General features: G+C 51.8%; 1 protein-coding gene across 2 annotated transcripts; it reads left to right on the forward strand.

Annotated features, from left to right (window-relative positions):
* The first annotated feature begins 1,683 nt into the window (after positions 1-1,683).
* On the forward strand, positions 1,684-16,434 carry VPS4A (vacuolar protein sorting 4 homolog A). Of its 2 annotated transcripts, none has more exons than XM_026495111.4 (11): positions 1,684-1,873; positions 5,992-6,103; positions 6,188-6,335; positions 7,712-7,773; positions 7,890-8,009; positions 8,507-8,663; positions 9,201-9,349; positions 9,725-9,806; positions 10,037-10,256; positions 12,154-12,294; positions 13,021-16,434. In XM_026495111.4, exons 1-11 carry the CDS (start codon positions 1,853-1,855, stop codon positions 13,120-13,122), a joined length of 1,314 nt encoding a protein of 437 aa, XP_026350896.1. In that variant the 5' UTR covers positions 1,684-1,852; the 3' UTR covers positions 13,123-16,434. The 2 variants fall into 2 exon arrangements, with proteins under 2 accessions (XP_026350896.1, XP_026350897.1); XM_026495112.4 differs by having other exon boundaries at positions 1,689-1,873; positions 7,715-7,773.

Raw genomic sequence — 16,434 nt, forward strand, 5'->3', positions numbered from 1 at the left:
TGTAAGCTGTACTGCATAGTAGGGCTAAAGTCACCTATCAAAAAAAAAAAAAAAAAACAACAGGGGCACCTGGGTGGCTCAGTTGGGTAAGCGTCTGACTCTTGGTTTTGGCTCAGGTCATGATCAGCAGGGAGTCGGCTTCCCTCTGCGTTCCCCGCCCCCCCCCCCCCCCCCCCCCGGCCACTCATTCTCTCTCTCTCAAATAAATAAATAAATAAAATCTTTAAAAACAAACAGTTTCCCACTGTTCTCAGGATAAAACCCAAAATCTCTACCATAGGGCCTCAGGACCTTTCTACAGGCTGTTTCATCTACCTGGAGTATTCTTTCTCCTGCCTCATCCCTCAAACCTCTGCTTAAATGGGAGACTTTGCTGACCACCTATCTTGGGCAGGTTGCCTGTTAGACTCTCACATACCACGTGGATTTTCACACATGGGCCTCAACATTTATTACGTCACCTTTCTTGATGAACATTATCTTTCTTCTCAAACTGTAGGCTGCCCTAGAGCTGTTTTGATCATTGCTATATCCCCAGAAACTAGCACAGATATACTATACTGAAGTTCACAGTACTAAAGACCCCAGCATTGGAGGTTTAAGGAAACCGCTTTCCCGCGGCACCTGGCTGGCTCAGTTGGTAGAACATGTGACCCTTGCTCTTGGGGCTTAAGTTCAAGCCCCACGTTGGGTGTAGAGATTACTTAAAAAAAAAAAAAAAAATCTTAAAAAAAAAAGAAGAGAAAGCCATTTTTCTAAAGAGAAAAGCGGCAGGGTTAATATTAAAAAACAAAAAGAGGCAGCAGGGTGGCTCAGTCGGCTAGGGTCTGCCTTCGGCTTGGGTCATGATCCCCAGGGTCCTGGGATGGAGCCCCGCGTCAGGCTCCTTGCTCAGCAGGGAGCCTACTTTCCCTCTCCCTCTCCCTCTGCCTCTCGCTCACTGTCTCTCGGATAAATATATCTTAAAAAAAAAAAAAAAAAAAGAACAAAACCAAAAACTGACTTTAGACAGAGCTACCAGCATCATAATAATAGTTAACAGAGGAGGCGCCTGGGAGGCTCAGTCGGCTAAGCGCCTGACTCTTGATTACTGCTCGGGTCATGATTTTGGGGTCCTGAGATCAGCCCCACTTCTGGCTCTGCGCTGGTCATAGATCCTGCTTGAGAGTCTCCGTCTCCCTATGCCCTTCCCCCCACTGGTGCTCGCGCTCTCCTCAAAAAAAATATTCTTTTTAAAAAATACTAGTTACAGAGACTGAGTCCCCCGTGTGGGGTACACTGTTTACATTAGCTAGCTCATTTATTCCCTCCAAAAGGCAGACAAGGTAGATCCTAATTATTAGTATACCCTATTAAATATCAGAAACCCAGAGCTTTGGGAGTTAGGCTTACTGTGCGAGAAAAACTGTCCTATAGGAGCTATTTTACCTAGGACTTAAGGTTTCTAGCCGGCGCTGTCTCTGGCCCCGCCCCCGTAGCCCTATGACCCGCCCAGACCCACCCCCAACCCCACCCCAGCCTTCGCTGGGCTCCCCGCCCCTAATACGCCTCTGACACGCCCCCTGCCCCGCCTCACCGCGGCCCTCCTCCGGTCCGCCCCTTGGCCGGGGTGAACGGTGCCTGCAGTGCCAGCCGTGGCCGCCGGGGGGCAGCAGCGCGGCTCGGGTCCGACCGCTCTGGGCCGCGCTCCTCGCTCGCCCTCGGACTCTGCTCCGGCTGCGAGCGGCCGCCCTGCCCGCGCCCAGCGCCAAGCCGCCGGGCTCCCCGCGCCCGACCTAGCAGCTCGGCTCCCCGGGGCCGGACTGAGGCCGCAAGCAGCGCCGCAGGGTGTGGGGCGGACCCAGGAGATGAAATGACAACGTCAACCCTCCAGGTACCTCGGCGCGGCCGGGCTCGGCTTCCGGAGGCCGGAGGAGGCGCGGCGGGGCCTGCGAGCCAGCAGTCGGGCGGGCGGCCTGCTCGGAACCCCGGCACCGCGGCCTTCGCCCCGCCGCCCTGTCGCCGCCTCCGCCGGTTTCTGTTTTCACGCGCCCAGAGCCACGGGCCGTCTCCTGTCCAGAACTCCCGCGCCCCTGCCACCCCCACCCCACACCCCGCCCGGGCCAGGCCGAGCCCCGAGGCCGCTACGTGCAGCCGGAGGCGCCCCGGTACCGCCGCGGGGATCAGCCTCCTGCGGACAGCACAGGCGCCGCCTGGAAAGCTCGGCCCCGCAGTCGGGCCCCTTGCTCTCCCTCCTCCTCCTGCTTCCCTTAGGACGAGGCCCCGCTCCTTCCCCAGGCTCGGATTTCCTCCTGTGGACTAGCGACCCTTCATTCATTCCCTAGGTCTTGCCTGGTGGTGCTGGGGTGGCGCCACCTGGATGCATGACTGACCCATCCTCCAGGTGCTGCCGTCCTCCTGGGACGGCAAACAGAAACATGCCCAGGCCTCCGACCTGGGCTTCAGTCTTGGCTCTGCCACTCACTCGCATGTGACCTTGGGCTAGTTACCTTGATCCTAGAATTTCGGGTTTCCTGTCAGGGAAATGGGGTAATACCCTGTAGGGTTGTTGTGACAGTGGCCCTGGGTTGAGTAATTCAGGTGAAGCCTTCTTAGCACAGTGTCTGCTACGTAGTAAATGCTCACGATAAAGCCTGTGAAGGAGTTAGGCAAGATTTCATGGAAGAAGGGGCGTTTGCCTGGATCTGGAAAGGTTGGGTAGTACTCAGATATCTGAAGGTGGAGGAAATAGTGGAAACAGAGGCATGGAATAAACTGGGCTACTTGGCCAGGGATTAACTAGAGTCCAAAGCCAGACCCCCGCCATCCACCAGCAAAAACTCTGATCTGTTATCAGAGGGGTTTGTAAACTTCGCCTGCAGATCCCATCTGCCCAGACAATTTTTGTCTGTGAGCTAAGAATGTTTTTACATTTCTGTTAAAGTTTTATTAAGGGGCGCCTGCGTGGCTTAGTCGGTTAAGCCTCTGACTGTTGATTTTGGCTCAGGTCATGATCTCAGGGTCCTGAGATGGAGCCTTGCATCTGCTCCATGCTCAGCAGGGTGTCTACTTGAAGATTCTCTCCTTCTGCCATTTCTCCTGTTCACGCTCTCTTTCTCTCTCTAAAAGAAATAAATCTTAAAAAGAAAAGCTTTATTAAGATATAACTCACCACACAATTCACACATTTAAAGTATACAAATCAGTGGCTCTTAGTATATTCAGAGTTGTGCAACCATCACCACGCTTTTAGAACACTTTCATCACCCCAAAAAGAAACTCCACACCCTTTACAGTCAACCCCACAAACCATGTATCTCTCCCAGCTCTGGGCAAACACTCAGCTAATTTCTCTCCCCATGGATTTGCCTATTCTGGACACTTTATTTATTTGTTCATTTATTAAAAGATTAAAAGATTCATTTATTAAAAGAAGATTTATTTTAGAGAGGGGGAAGGGCTGAGGGAGAGGGAGAAAGAAACTCAAGCAGACTCCTTGCTAAGCACGGAACCGATGCGGGGCTCGATCCCATGACCCCGAGATCACCAAACGAGCAGAAACCAAGAGTCGGATGCTCAACCAACTGTGCCACCAGGCGCCCCTATTCTGGGCATTTTATGTAACTGGAATCATACAATATGTGGTCCTTTGTGACTGGCTTCTCTCACTTAACATAATGTCGTAGGTTTTTATGTTTTTAAAAGGCTGGGAAAAGATATCTCACGACACGTGAAAATCATGAAATTTAAATTTCGGTGTCTATAAATAAAGTTTTATTGGAACACATTCCTACTCCTTCATTTACGTATTTTCTATGGCTGCTTTTGGGCTACAAAGGCAGAGTTGAGCAGTTGCTACAGAGATTGTATGGCCAGGAAAGTCTAACCTATTTACCATCTGGTCCTTTACAGTTTGCCAGCTCTTCTGTTAGCACGTCTTCCTTAGCCTTGTCCTTCATCCTCATCCTTGCCATATGTGTTACTAGAGATGCGGCAGGCTGGCAGTTTTATTTATCACCTCACCCTTGTGTTATGCAAAACTATTCTTCAAATTGCAGCTGAGGCCTCTTGCCTGTGAAACATCACATGCAGTTGCCAAAAAGATCTAATGTGCCCTTAGGTGCATTAATTAATAAAGTATCTCAAGGGGGGAGGCAGAGCATCCCTTGAGTATTGTTCTGACCCTGCCTTTCAAAAGGACAGACCCCAGGAGGAAGGCATACTGGGCATGTTTATTCTGGAGAAGAGAAGCCATCAGGGACAGGAGAACTCGTTTCATTGTCTCATAGGAAGAGTGGGGTTGTTGGGGGAGAGTAGACCTGCGAAGCTTGTGTTTAAGCTAATCGTCCAGGAAGGTTCTGGACTCCTGGCCATTCTCTATTTGTAGGTGATGGAGGTAGCTGAGCTTGAAAATAGTAGCCAGCAACCCTCTTTCACCTTTCCTCATCTCATCAACCTGGTGAGTTCATTTATCATCAACCTGGCCTAACCTACTCCAGTCTGTTAGTTTTGTAGAGCTAGCTGTGCCTTTCTGAGACTTCTTACTTTCAGATGAGGAAGGGCTGCACAAATGCCTGAGCCCTGCCAAGAGCTGGTCAGGAGGTTTATTGTTTGCTGTGGACGGAACTGTGTGTATACAGTGGGATCTGCTGGCCTGGTGTCTAGTGCAGATCAGCTTGAGGAGGATAATTCGGGTAATGCTTCCTGGGTTGGTGAAGCCATGGTTTCTTTTTTTTTTTTTTTTTTAAGATTTTATTTATTTATTTGACAGAGAGAGAGACAGAGAGAGAGGGAACACAAGCAGGGGGAGTGGGAGAGGAAGAAGCAGCCTCCCAGTGGAGGAGCCTTCTGTGGGGCTCGATCCCAGAACGCGGGGATCACGCCCTGAGCCAGAGGCAGACGCCTAACGACTGAGCCACCCAGGCGCCCCAAGCCATGGTTTCTAAAACTGGATATGTAGGTGTGGGGCAGCTGCCTGAAAGATCCAGCGTGCTTGGAGTTTAGTCCTAGAGCACAGGCCTACAGGATTTGTGAGATTCACAAAGATATTCTCACAGACTTCTTAGAAGATTCCAGAGGACCATTCCCTTCAGTTGGCAGCACATATATGTCTTTGGAGTAAGCAAGCCCTTTTCTCTTTCTTTTCTTTCTTTTCTTTCTTTCTTTCTTTCTTTCTTTCTTTCTTTCTTTCTTTCTTTCTCTCTCTCTCTCTCTCTCTCTCTCTCTCTTTCTTTCTTTCTTTCTTTCTTGATTTATGTATTTTAGAGAGCTCAAGCATATGCCCGTGGGGGGAGGGGCAGAGGGAGAGAATCTTTAAGCAGACTCCCTGCTGAGCACGGCGCCGGATGCAGGGCTTGATCCCTCTACCCTGACATCATGACCTGAGTAGAAACCAAGTCGGACGCTTAACTGACTGAGCCACCTAGGTGTGCCAGCAAGCGCTTTTCTTACTAGAGCTACTGGTATACTGACCCATGTGTCTAAGCATCCCTCCCCTAAGTAGCAAATTTAGGAAAACCTCTTCTCTTTTCACCACAGGAAGCAGGCTGGGCTGGTAGGAGGAAGTAGAGACCCCTTCGATGGGTCTCGTAGAACTCAGGGCTGGCATCAAGTGCGGTTTCTGGCCTTCGTGCTAAGCAGCACAGCAGTCAGTTGGTTCTGATGTTTCTCCTATTCCAGGCTCTGGGTCCAGGGCCGTTTTTCTTTCCCTTGAGGCAAGGAATAGAAAGTGGATTCTCCCCTTGAGCCCTAACCTGAGATATTTGGTCAGGTTTCCACTTACGGAAATCCAGAGTGAATCCGAGAAGGAGGTTGCTTTCAGCTGTATGAGTGTGCTGTGAAGAGCGATGGCTGTCTTTTAAAGCTTCCTTTCAAGGCTTCTAGTTGATGTTGGAAAAATAGGCCAACATAATGGTGTGCGACTAACAGATCCGCAGGATTCATGCTGCCCTAGGACCCTAAGGGATTTTTGGTCTCTTGGGAAGCACTGAGGTATTTGCTTCGCCTTTCCAGAAAGCCATTGATCTGGTGACGAAAGCCACAGAAGAGGATAAAGCCAAGAATTACGAGGAGGCACTCCGGCTCTACCAGCATGCCGTGGAGTATTTCCTACACGCTATCAAATGTGAGTCACACGCAGGGCCCTCCCCGACTGCAGAGCCCCTGTGAGAGCAGGGTAGGTACACCCTCGCCACTTCCCCTTTTGCAGATGAGGCACACAGCGACAAGGCCAAGGAGAGCATTCGAGCGAAGTGCATGCAGTACCTAGACCGGGCAGAGAAGCTGAAGGATTATTTACGAAACAAAGAGAAGCATGGCAAGAAGCCAGTCAAAGAAAATCAGAGTGAGAGCAAGGGGTGAGTACAGAGGAGTGGAGGACCCAGCTGGGACCAGAGACCCCTGAGCATGTGTCCTTTTCCTGTGTTGCTGCCATTCCTGGTGCTCATGCTGCCTTCCTTTGGGGGAATTCCACTCATAGTGATAATGCCCCTAGCTGCTTTTGTCGGGCACTTTGCACAATACTTTTTGGACGGTGTCTCATTGGTTCCTCACAGAAAAGCGGTGAGGGAAACTCGAGCCAGCAGGGAGGTTACAAGCCTGGGATTCTGCAGTTGGACTCTCAGGGTACGTCCCAGTGCTGCCACTTCCTAGCCGGGTGACCATGGACATGTGCCATGACCCCCTGTGCTTCCAGGCTCCTCTTCTGTAGAAGAAAGATATTGCAACCTCCCGCCCAGCGTTGCTCTGAGGAGCGGATGAGATGATGTGGGTAAAGCCCCACAAGTAAAGCGAGGTGCGCAGTGAGGATGGAATAAGCGTCAGCTGCTGGGACGATCAGAGTTACTGTCTTCATCTGACAGATGAGGCAGCAGATCAAGTTCAGGGATGGCCCAGGTCACAGAGCTGGCACTGGATGGAGTCTGGACCCACACGCAGGGCTTCTGTGTCCCACTCCAAAGCCCGTGTTCGCTCTGCAGCCTCTTTCCTCACATTTGTGGTTTGCCCACCACACAGATTCCAGTTAGCTGAGTGTACAGGCCAGTGGTGTCCTGGAGGCGAAGGGGAGGGTCCCAGGTGGGAGGGTCACAGAGCAAGAGACAGGCGGGTTGTGTGTCTGCCGCCCCACCAGAGCTGAGGGGCTCTGCGCCCTGGGTGGACAGGGTTCCCCAGGGAGAGAGACATGCTCTGGGAAGGGAAGAGGAAGGGGCAGGAGGTGAAGCGTCCTCGGGAGGGCGGGAAGAGTTCTGAGGATGGCTGATCACTTCTGTCCCATTAGGGATTGGCCCTGGGGTGAGACCAGTGACTGTGTTCCCTTCCCAGGTTCCCCTCTTTAAACTTCACCTCTTCTCCGAGTCACAGCCACTTGCTGTCTGGTTGTGTATCTATGTGAAAGGCGAGTGACCGCTCCGGTTGCCCGCCCAGCTGTTGAAGTCCAGCCAGAGCACATGTCCCTCACCAGCCTTCTAGAGAGGGCATGCATCTCTGTTGTTACTTCCTTAATGAAGAAACAAGGATGGGTTACGGGAGGGTTTCCTGGAGGAGGTGGAAGGGAGTGTCGGTAACAGGTGGTCTGAACATCCTTGAGGTCCCTGCTTGTGGGTCTCTCACCACTGTTGAGCAGGGCAGGTGGCTCTCTACCGCCAAGCCAGCAGCCAGCACCTGGCCTTGCTCTCAGAGCCTCCTTGCCACCTGCCTCTTGCTTTAGCCTGTCGTCTTCTGTCTCCTTTCCCAGCAGTGATAGTGACAGTGAAGGGGATAATCCAGAGAAAAAGAAATTGCAAGAACAACTGATGGGTAAGAGGCCCGTGGCCCTGTGGCAGTGGGAGGCGGCTGTGGCGAGGGCCCGCTGCAGAGTCGGCCCAGACTCGTCAGTTGGGCTCCAGGTCGAAGGCTCTGCTTGCCTCTTGCAGGTGCTGTTGTGATGGAGAAGCCCAACATTCGGTGGAATGATGTGGCTGGCCTGGAGGGGGCCAAGGAGGCCCTCAAAGAAGCTGTCATTTTGCCAATTAAATTTCCACACTTGTTCACAGGTAAGAGTTAGGCCCGGATGTAAAAATAGCAAGCTTCTGCAGAAGCCAGCCCAGCGCTCCCGCTCTGAAGGTGTCCAGGAGCAGGTGGCCACTCAGCTCTCCTGGCCCTCAGGGTGAGGGCCCAACCTTCCCTCTCAGGGCTCTCAGTCGAGAGAGTCCCCAGGGTCTACTCATCACAGTCATCTGCTCCTTGGCTCCTCTCCCGTGTCAGAAACACCTTTGCGACTAGAACTGTGACTTGACCATCCCCATGGGGGCTTAGGGTCAGGAACCAGTGCCAGCCGGTGTCACTTCGCAAGGTTTTGGGGGTCATGAGCCAGGGCTAGGAGCAGGTTCTCAGCAGGTAATTCAGTTCCCTTTATTCCTTTGCTTCTAGAATCAGTTGTCTTGTAGAACTTTTCTCTTCTGACTGTACTTACTACTCAGTCCCCTCTGCTTTTTTCTGTTCCCTTTCCCAAGCCAGGAGGAAGCTCACCTCAGTTTATTCTTTGTTGTAGGCAAGCGTACACCTTGGCGAGGGATACTGCTCTTTGGACCCCCTGGCACGGGGAAATCCTACCTGGCCAAAGCGGTGGCCACAGAGGCCAACAACTCCACCTTCTTCTCTGTGTCCTCCTCAGACTTGATGTCTAAGTGGTTGGGGGAGAGTGAGAAGTAAGTCAACTGCCAGGCCTGCATCCCTGCCCTTGAGCCACCACCCCGAGGAACCACTGTTGGGTGTCTGGGAGAAGTCGCCAGCAGAGGGGAACCCTGCTAGCTTGTTGGGTGGGACGCTGTCCTGACAAGGCCTGCTGCGACTGAATGGGTGCTTGGGGGAGAGGAGTCCTCATGAAGGGAAGGCAAAGGCCCTCACAATCTTTAGGTATCAGGTGGGTATCCTCTGTTAGGGACTTCACGTAGTTCAGTTATTTTCCACACCGACTCCTGTTTTGCAGAGGGTGACACTGAGGCTGAGAGGAGGGTAAGTGACTTGTCCTAAATCCAGAGCTAATGAGTGGGGCTGTTGCCAAGGCTGGCTTTTGCTCATGGTACAGTGCTGCCATGTGAACTGTGAGGACCACTGTCGCTGAAATCCAAGCATGACTGGAGTCTTGAGCTGCCTGTGGGAAGGGCAAAGAGAAGCAGAGACTGGGCCCCTGGCTGGGATGTGTGTGGGTGTCCTGATCCCAGCCCCACTTGTCACCTTCACAGGCTAGTCAAGAACCTGTTTGAGCTGGCCAGGCAGCATAAGCCCTCCATCATCTTCATCGATGAGGTGGATTCCCTCTGCGGGTCCCGCAATGAAAATGAGAGCGAGGCCGCCCGAAGGATCAAAACGGAGTTCTTGGTGCAGATGCAGGGTGCGTGCCAGTGCGGGGTGCCCTCCCCGGTTCTCGGTCCGCCTGCAGCCAGCCCAGGGCTTCATGATTTCGTTGCGGCTGGATTTGATAATCCTTAAGATGGAGGGAAAATGTCAGCAGCTGTCCTCAGCTCCATCTGCACAGGCCTGCAGAGAGGTTTCCACAGCCTTTGCCCACCAGCCCTCTGCCCTTCCCGAGGCCGGCAGGGCTTCAGAGAAGGCTCTTGGCCCAGCAGAGCTGGTTGGGGCCCTGCTGGTGGTGGCACGGGGCTGGCCCCAGATCAGAACACACAAAGGCCCTGAGGTGCTTCCCCCAGAAGCTCCCCGATCCTTGCAGGTGTTCTGAGTCAGCGTCTGTGTTTCCCTTTCTCCATAGGGGTAGGGAATAACAACGATGGGACTCTGGTTCTTGGTGCCACAAACATCCCCTGGGTGTTGGATTCAGCCATTAGAAGGAGGTGAGTCTTCCCCAGTAGAAACCAGGGGCTGAGGTCTTTCTCCAGCCGTAGTCAGCCTGCTGATGGCAGTTGTGGGTGCAACCTGACTCCATTTCCCTGGAGGCTTCTTCATGTCTGCATGGTGAGCAGAGTCCTCAGGGAAGCCAGCTTCTGGAGGGCCCCAGCGCCCATCTCCATGAAGACTGTTAGGCCATCTCTTCTCAAGTCCTGCCATGTGCTTGGCTCTCTAGGTTTGAAAAGAGGATTTACATCCCGCTGCCTGAGGAGGCTGCCCGTGCCCAGATGTTCCGGTTGCATCTGGGGAGCACTCCCCACAACCTTACGGATGCCAACATCCATGAGCTGGCCCGGAAGACGGAAGGCTACTCAGGTGCCGACATCAGCATCATTGTGCGGGACTCCCTCATGCAGCCTGTCAGAAAAGTTCAGTCAGCAACACACTTCAAAAAGGTGAGTGGAGGGACACCCAGGTGGCTCAGTTGGTGAAGCAGCCGACTCTCGATCTCAGCTCCGGTCTTGCTCTGTTGTTCGGGGTTGTGAGTTTAAGCCCGACATCGGGCTCCACACCAGGAGTGGAGCCTACTTTAAAAAAGGTGGGCGGGAATGGGCCAGCAAAGAGTTGCTTAGAAAGTGTCACAGGAATGGGAATATCAGCTTTCTTTGCCAGTTCCTCAGCTGCTAAGGTGATAGATCTTTAGTCTCCTGGAGAACCAAGCACAAGTACAAAGTGAGCCCTCTGGCTCCAGGGTCTGGGGTTGCACCTGCTCTCTTTCCCTATAGTTCTTCTTACTCGAATGTGACCATCTCAGATTGTGTGAAGCCAGAGGACACGGCACCATGCCAGTCACCTCTGCCACCTCCACAGTCAGTGCTATGCTGTCATGTGTGGGGACCCCCCTCAGTGTCTGAAGAATCGGTGGGTACAAAATCACCCGCTCTAAGGAGGAGCTCCTCTTACACAGTGTGTCTCTGTCGAGTGTCTGCTGAGGGTCCTGCTGTGCGCCTGGTGCTGTTCTAGGACCTGGGGAGACATTTGTGACCACAGCAGACAAAAATCCCTGCTCTATGGGAGCCTCTTCACTAGTTGAGGAGATACTCATTTCTTAGAGGGTGATGAGGGGGAGGTCAGAGCAGGGGATGAAGTCTGGTGTTTCTGAAGTTTGGAGTTGGGTGGGCAGGTTATATTCTTTAAAAAAACAAAGATTTATTTATTTGAGAGAGAGAGTGAGTGAGTGGGGGTAGGGGGGCAGAGGGAGAGAGAATCCCAAGCAACTCCCTGCTCTGTCTCACAACCCTGAGATCATGACCTGAGCCGAAATCAGGAGTTGGATACTTAACTGACTGTGCCACCCAGGTGCCCCTGGGCAAGTTGTATTCTTCTTTTTTTTTTAATGAAAAATGCCCACGTTTCTACAATAATTTTATTTTTTTAATTTTTTTTTAGATTTTATTTATTTATTTGACAGAGAGACAGTGAGAGAGGGAACATAAGCAGGGGGAGTGGGAAAGGGAGAAGCAGGCTTCCTGATGAGCAGGGAGCCCGATGTGGGGCTCGATCCCAGGACTCTGGGATCATGACCTGAGCCAAAGGCAGATGCTTAACAACTGAGCCACCTAGTTGCCCCCTTCTTTTTTTTTTTTTTATCTCATATTCTTTCCACTCCCCCCTTTTTAAAAAATTTTTTAAGAGTGAGTGAGTGAGCGTGGTGGGGGGGGGCAGTGGGGAGCAGTGGGGAGGGCAGAGGGAGAGGGAGAGAATCTTAAGCAGACTCCATGCCTATTGAGGAGCCCAATGCAGGCCTTGATCTCACAACCCTGAGATCGTGACCTGAGTTGAAATCAAGAGTCAGGTGCTTAACTGACTGAGCCATCCAGGCGCCCCAAGGCAGGTTGTATTCTTAAAGGATAGGCCACCCGAGGTGGCATTTGAGTTAAGAGTTGAAGGAGGTGAGGGAATTAGCCTTGGGGATATTTGGGGGGATGTTGCCAATAAAGCAACTATGGTTAGAAAAACATTTTTGATGTCACTACATTTGTGGTGAGATCTGATGGAATTAGGAAGTGGAAGATACCAAGACATTTTGGGCCACAAATTGAGATTCTGGAGAACAGTGCCTGGAATATCATGCTAATCACAAACCTCTGAAATCCTCCTTTGAGCTACTTAGACTGCCCGCCTCGGCGTTCTGAAGAAGTCGTTCTCTTCTCAGACTGATGACCTACAAGCCAGGCATGGATTCATCCCCTACCGCTACCTTCTCTTCAGGACTCTGAAACCTGAGGCATCCTGTCCCTTCCCTAAGCACCGAGGTGCAACCCCTCCAGCCAAACTCCTATTTGATTTCAGGTCTGTGGCCCTTCCCGCACCAACCCTGGCGTTATGATAGATGACCTCCTGACCCCGTGCTCACCAGGGGACCCAGGGGCCATGGAGATGACTTGGATGGATGTCCCTGGTGACAAACTCTTAGAGCCTGTGGTTTGCATGGTAAGTGGCCGGCTGGGAGAGGGACTACACAGAGCCCAGAAAACTGGGGTCTTGGGTCTGAAAATAAAAATAGGCTTCTCCCCTTCTCTGTCCTGGGCTGTTGTGGCTCTTCTGAAACAGAGAATGGCCTTTGGGGCTCGGGGTAGCTGGGGCTCCTGCTGTTAGACTTAGTGGAGGCCCAGGATGGAGGCCATAGCATGAGCATTTTATTTTCTTCAGCAAGAATAAAGGCCCGCTGGTGTGACTACATCATTCCATGGGTTTGGCTTTTGTGCCCAGAAGGAGGCAGCAAGTGTCTGTCGGCAGTTTGCTTTGATGCCCTTGCACAGGCAGCCTCATGGGACTAGTCTTGCCTTCTCCTCATCCTGGTCTTCCCGATGGTCTTGCCTGTCATGTGGGGCAGGTGTCTGCCAGTGTGGCTGCTGTGGTGGGTGTGCACTCAGAACGAGCTTCTCCCAGGAGTTAAGACATGAGGGGAGCTTGGATTCTCTCCGATGAGAAGTAGGCCTGTTTGGAAACGACATGAGCCGCCTCAGGAGGGAAGAGTGGTCCTGTCACAGGAGACATTCAGGCAGGCCCCAGGCAACCAGAGGGAGCTTTGCGTTTGGGGCTGGGAGTGACCGGGAACACTGGCCTCTTCCTGCTGGACCCCATGGGTCTGCGACACAGGGAGGCTGGGGACCTGGGGCCTGGCTCTTCCTCAGCTCCGTGCCCTTGTCTTTGCAGTCGGACATGCTCCGGTCTCTGGCCACCACTCGGCCCACCGTGAATGCAGATGACCTCCTGAAAGTGAAGAAATTCTCAGAGGACTTTGGACAGGAGAGTTAAAAATTTCTTCACTTGGTGATGGTGAAGGTGGGAGGTTGATTGGGGTAATAAATCCACGGCACTCCCTATGTCAGTGGCCAGATAGCGCTCCGGGGCCCGTCTTCACGTCCCTGCAGCATCCCCTCTGCTGTCTGGCCGCAGGCCGGGGAGCAGGAAGGAAGGGCCTCCCGGGCCGCAGAGACACAGAAGCACATTCAGCACTGGGTGGAATACTGGTTCTTCCTACTTCTCTCCTCCTCTTCTGGATGCTCACCAACTCCTTGTCCTGCCTCTCTGTGGGTTTTGGTTTTTTTTTAAACCTTTCTTTGTTCCCTTAAATTAATGCTGCTTGGATTTTTGTCTTGTTTATAAATAAAGTTAAAATCTCCCAGAAGCGTCAAGGAATGGGAGCAACCACACTGTGGGGTTGTTGCAGACCTTCAAAATGGCTTGCCAGCTCCCTCACCTGTCCTTTCTAACCCAGGTTTTACTCCTTGTGAACACAATGGCCAGTGCCCTGGGTTGTCAGCCCAAGCCCTGCCTGTAAAGGCCAAGAGTAAAACCAAGCCATTCCCACCCTCCTAGGTCAGCATCCTGGGCCCTGTGTCCTCCCTGCAGGAGGAGAGGATGGTTTTTGTGAGCACAAAGCTGTGTAGATCAGAATGAGCGAAGGCAGTCAGGTGGGTTTTACTGCTGCCTTTTCTTCCCTCTGAATGTGAGAACACCGAACCCTGCCATTGCCCCTGGCCCTCTGCCCTGGAAATGGGCTAATAAATCTTTTCCCTCTTGAGCCACCTGAGTGATTTCATCTTTGATTCTTATCTGAGCTCCTTGAAGGCCATGCTTGGTTCCATTAGAAAGACCCCCCGGTTTTCTCTCCGGGTTCTTCTCTTCATCAGAAGAGACTATTGCCACCTGCCGAAGTTCCCAGGCCTGTTCTCAGGTCTGACTGCCCAGACCTCCCCTCCCACACCCCCGGGGCCTTGCACATGTGGCACCTGGACAGTTCTTCCTGCAGACTGGGAGGCCTGCGGCCCAGATGTGGCTGCAGCTGTGTTTGGCTTGGTCTGCTGCCAACATTGAAAAATCGAGAATTGATGTAAAAATTCAGATTTCTGGCTTCTGGGAGATTAGGCAGTGCCGGGCCTGCGTCCCCACGAGGCAGCCTGTCAGCCACAGCTGAGCAGGGACTGCCCTATTCAGAAGCAGAACACTCTCCAGCTCACCCATCCCCACATGGACTGCTTCACCTCTTCGGGTTGCCTGCCCAGCCCTGTGGGCATTTGAAGTTGTGACTCCTGATCCTGAGACCCCCTCCCCCAACCTCCAAGGCTCTAGAGCTGGCAGCCCTAGAAATGCTGAGTAGGAGGCTGTGCTCCTTGACTGCTTGCGAGTGAATACACAAAAGGCCTGCCAACGGCTTGGTCTAGCTTCCCTCCCCCCCCCCAAAAGCTTGGTCTAGCTTCCCCCCCCCCCAAAAGCCGTGATTATTGCTCCAGGTCTTATTAAAACCCAGCTTGTCCAGAACTGATGAGGTGGCCAGCTCTTAGATCACAGTAGCCTTGCACTGCAGTGGTCTTTGATTTGGTTAGGAATGGCTGCTGAATTGAGCCAACTTTTTGTGGGGTTCCTTGAAGGCTCAGGCCCAAGTGCACCTCTGCAGTGTGGGTACGTTAGCCGTGTCTCAATGCCAGGTGCCTTGGCAAGCCTGGCCAGGTGACGCCTTTGCAGCAGCTGTGGCTGGCATCTTTGTCGCTCAGGAGTTCCATGGCTCTCGCTTTAGTTATGTGCCCCCAGCCACCAGTTACTGTTTGTGAACAGGACACTGCCCCGCTCGTACTATTTCACTTTAGCTACTTGTGTTTTCTTATTCTACCTCCAGTCACCTTTACTTGAATCAGAAAGTCCTTGCTTGCTTTATTTTTTAAAAATCTTCCTTTCTACTGCTCACCTTAACAAGTCACAGGGGTTAACAGAAACTGGGGCTGCTGTGGTTCATCTTCATTGCTCTGGTCACAGCTGTCACAGCTGTCATGCCTCTCTATGCCTCTCTCCACCCCCCAGTGATAGGATGCAGGGTGATGAGTATCCCAGTCATATGTGAGGCTGGTCACCTCAGACTGGTGCGTGCCCTCACCATTCACGTTGCAGAGGCATTTCCTCCCCTAAATGCTAACTCTGAAATTCACTCTTCCCTACTTGGGGATTCTGTCTTAAACCTTGTCTACCTTGGCTTTCACTTCGGTAGTTGACTTCTAAAACTTTCCTTAGCTCAAGATGCTGATTTGTGTGTGTGGTTACTGTGGCTAATACATCTCCCTGAGGTGGGTGAGATTTTATTAGAAATGCAGACTTGTTGCTTTGGGCTGTAGTAGCTAGTTGGACAAATCCTCCTAGGTGGATTTGGTTACAATAGTAAACCTCATGTTGTCAGCAATACAGAGTTTCACGCTTTTTCCAAGTTCCACTCTGAGCAACCACAGGAAGCTGCAGGCAAATGTTACTGATCTGCATTACAAAGGCATCAGTAATGACTGTTCACCTCAGAGCTATCAGGAAGCTGCAGAATATTCTGATGCCACCCTGCAGGAGCTTCTGCACATTGTCCAAGGGAAAGGAGGGTCACTGAATTCTTTCATAAGGATCTGTTTTTAGTATAAATGAGAATGTTCTACAGACTTCCCCAGTGGCTGAGTGTCTAACCTCACCTTGGAGCAGTGCTGGCTCCTATTCCCTTCCGAAATTTAATGCAGAGAGAGCCAGTTCCCTTTTGCTTGACCTCGCAGGCCCCCCGAGGGTGGTCTGTTTAAGAGAAAGCCATACTGGATTGATTTAGTTAACTAATGTTTTAAAACAAGTTTTTTCTAAACAACTTACTGGACTTACTACATGGCTACTAGGATTTTGAGGACTCAAAGAGTACCTGTGTTGCAAAACTCAACATAAAAATGAGGCAAGACCAGTATCTAGAGAGACAAGTTCCTTCACCTCTTGCAAAGTTCTGACAGTATCTTAAGGCTAATCATTGGTCAGGGTGATGTTAACGTATCTTTCCGAAATAAGTGTGGTGACCAGGAAGCACAAGTTTTGCTTTCTGTTTCTTTTCTGTGATTGGAAATGGTTCACTGCTTCCTCAACTATCATCCCTCTCCTAGTCCTGATCCATGAGCTGCACTAAAAGAAGGAGCCAAATAGCAGCTGCCCAAGAAATCTTAGCAGGAAAATCGTCCCCAAGTCTGTTGAAGGCAGGAGGTAGAGATCAAAACTTGTGAACCTGGTAAAATGTGTACTCATTATGTTAATACTGTCATTAAACACTTCATGAACACTTCA

Source organism: Ursus arctos, unplaced genomic scaffold (genome assembly GCF_023065955.2).
Source record: "Ursus arctos isolate Adak ecotype North America unplaced genomic scaffold, UrsArc2.0 scaffold_19, whole genome shotgun sequence".
Classification (NCBI taxonomy): domain Eukaryota; kingdom Metazoa; phylum Chordata; class Mammalia; order Carnivora; family Ursidae; genus Ursus; species Ursus arctos.

What these genes read in the sequence shown, in the direction of transcription:
- VPS4A (XM_026495111.4), top strand. Translation starts at nt 1,853, where the DNA reads ATGACAACGTCAACCCTCCAG. An exon ending in TTTCCTACACGCTATCAAAT is followed by an intron (nt 6,104 to 6,187) that starts GTGAGTCACACG and finishes CCCCTTTTGCAG; the next exon opens with ATGAGGCACACAGCGACAAG. An exon ending in GATTCAGCCATTAGAAGGAG is followed by an intron (nt 9,807 to 10,036) that starts GTGAGTCTTCCC and finishes TTGGCTCTCTAG; the next exon opens with GTTTGAAAAGAGGATTTACA.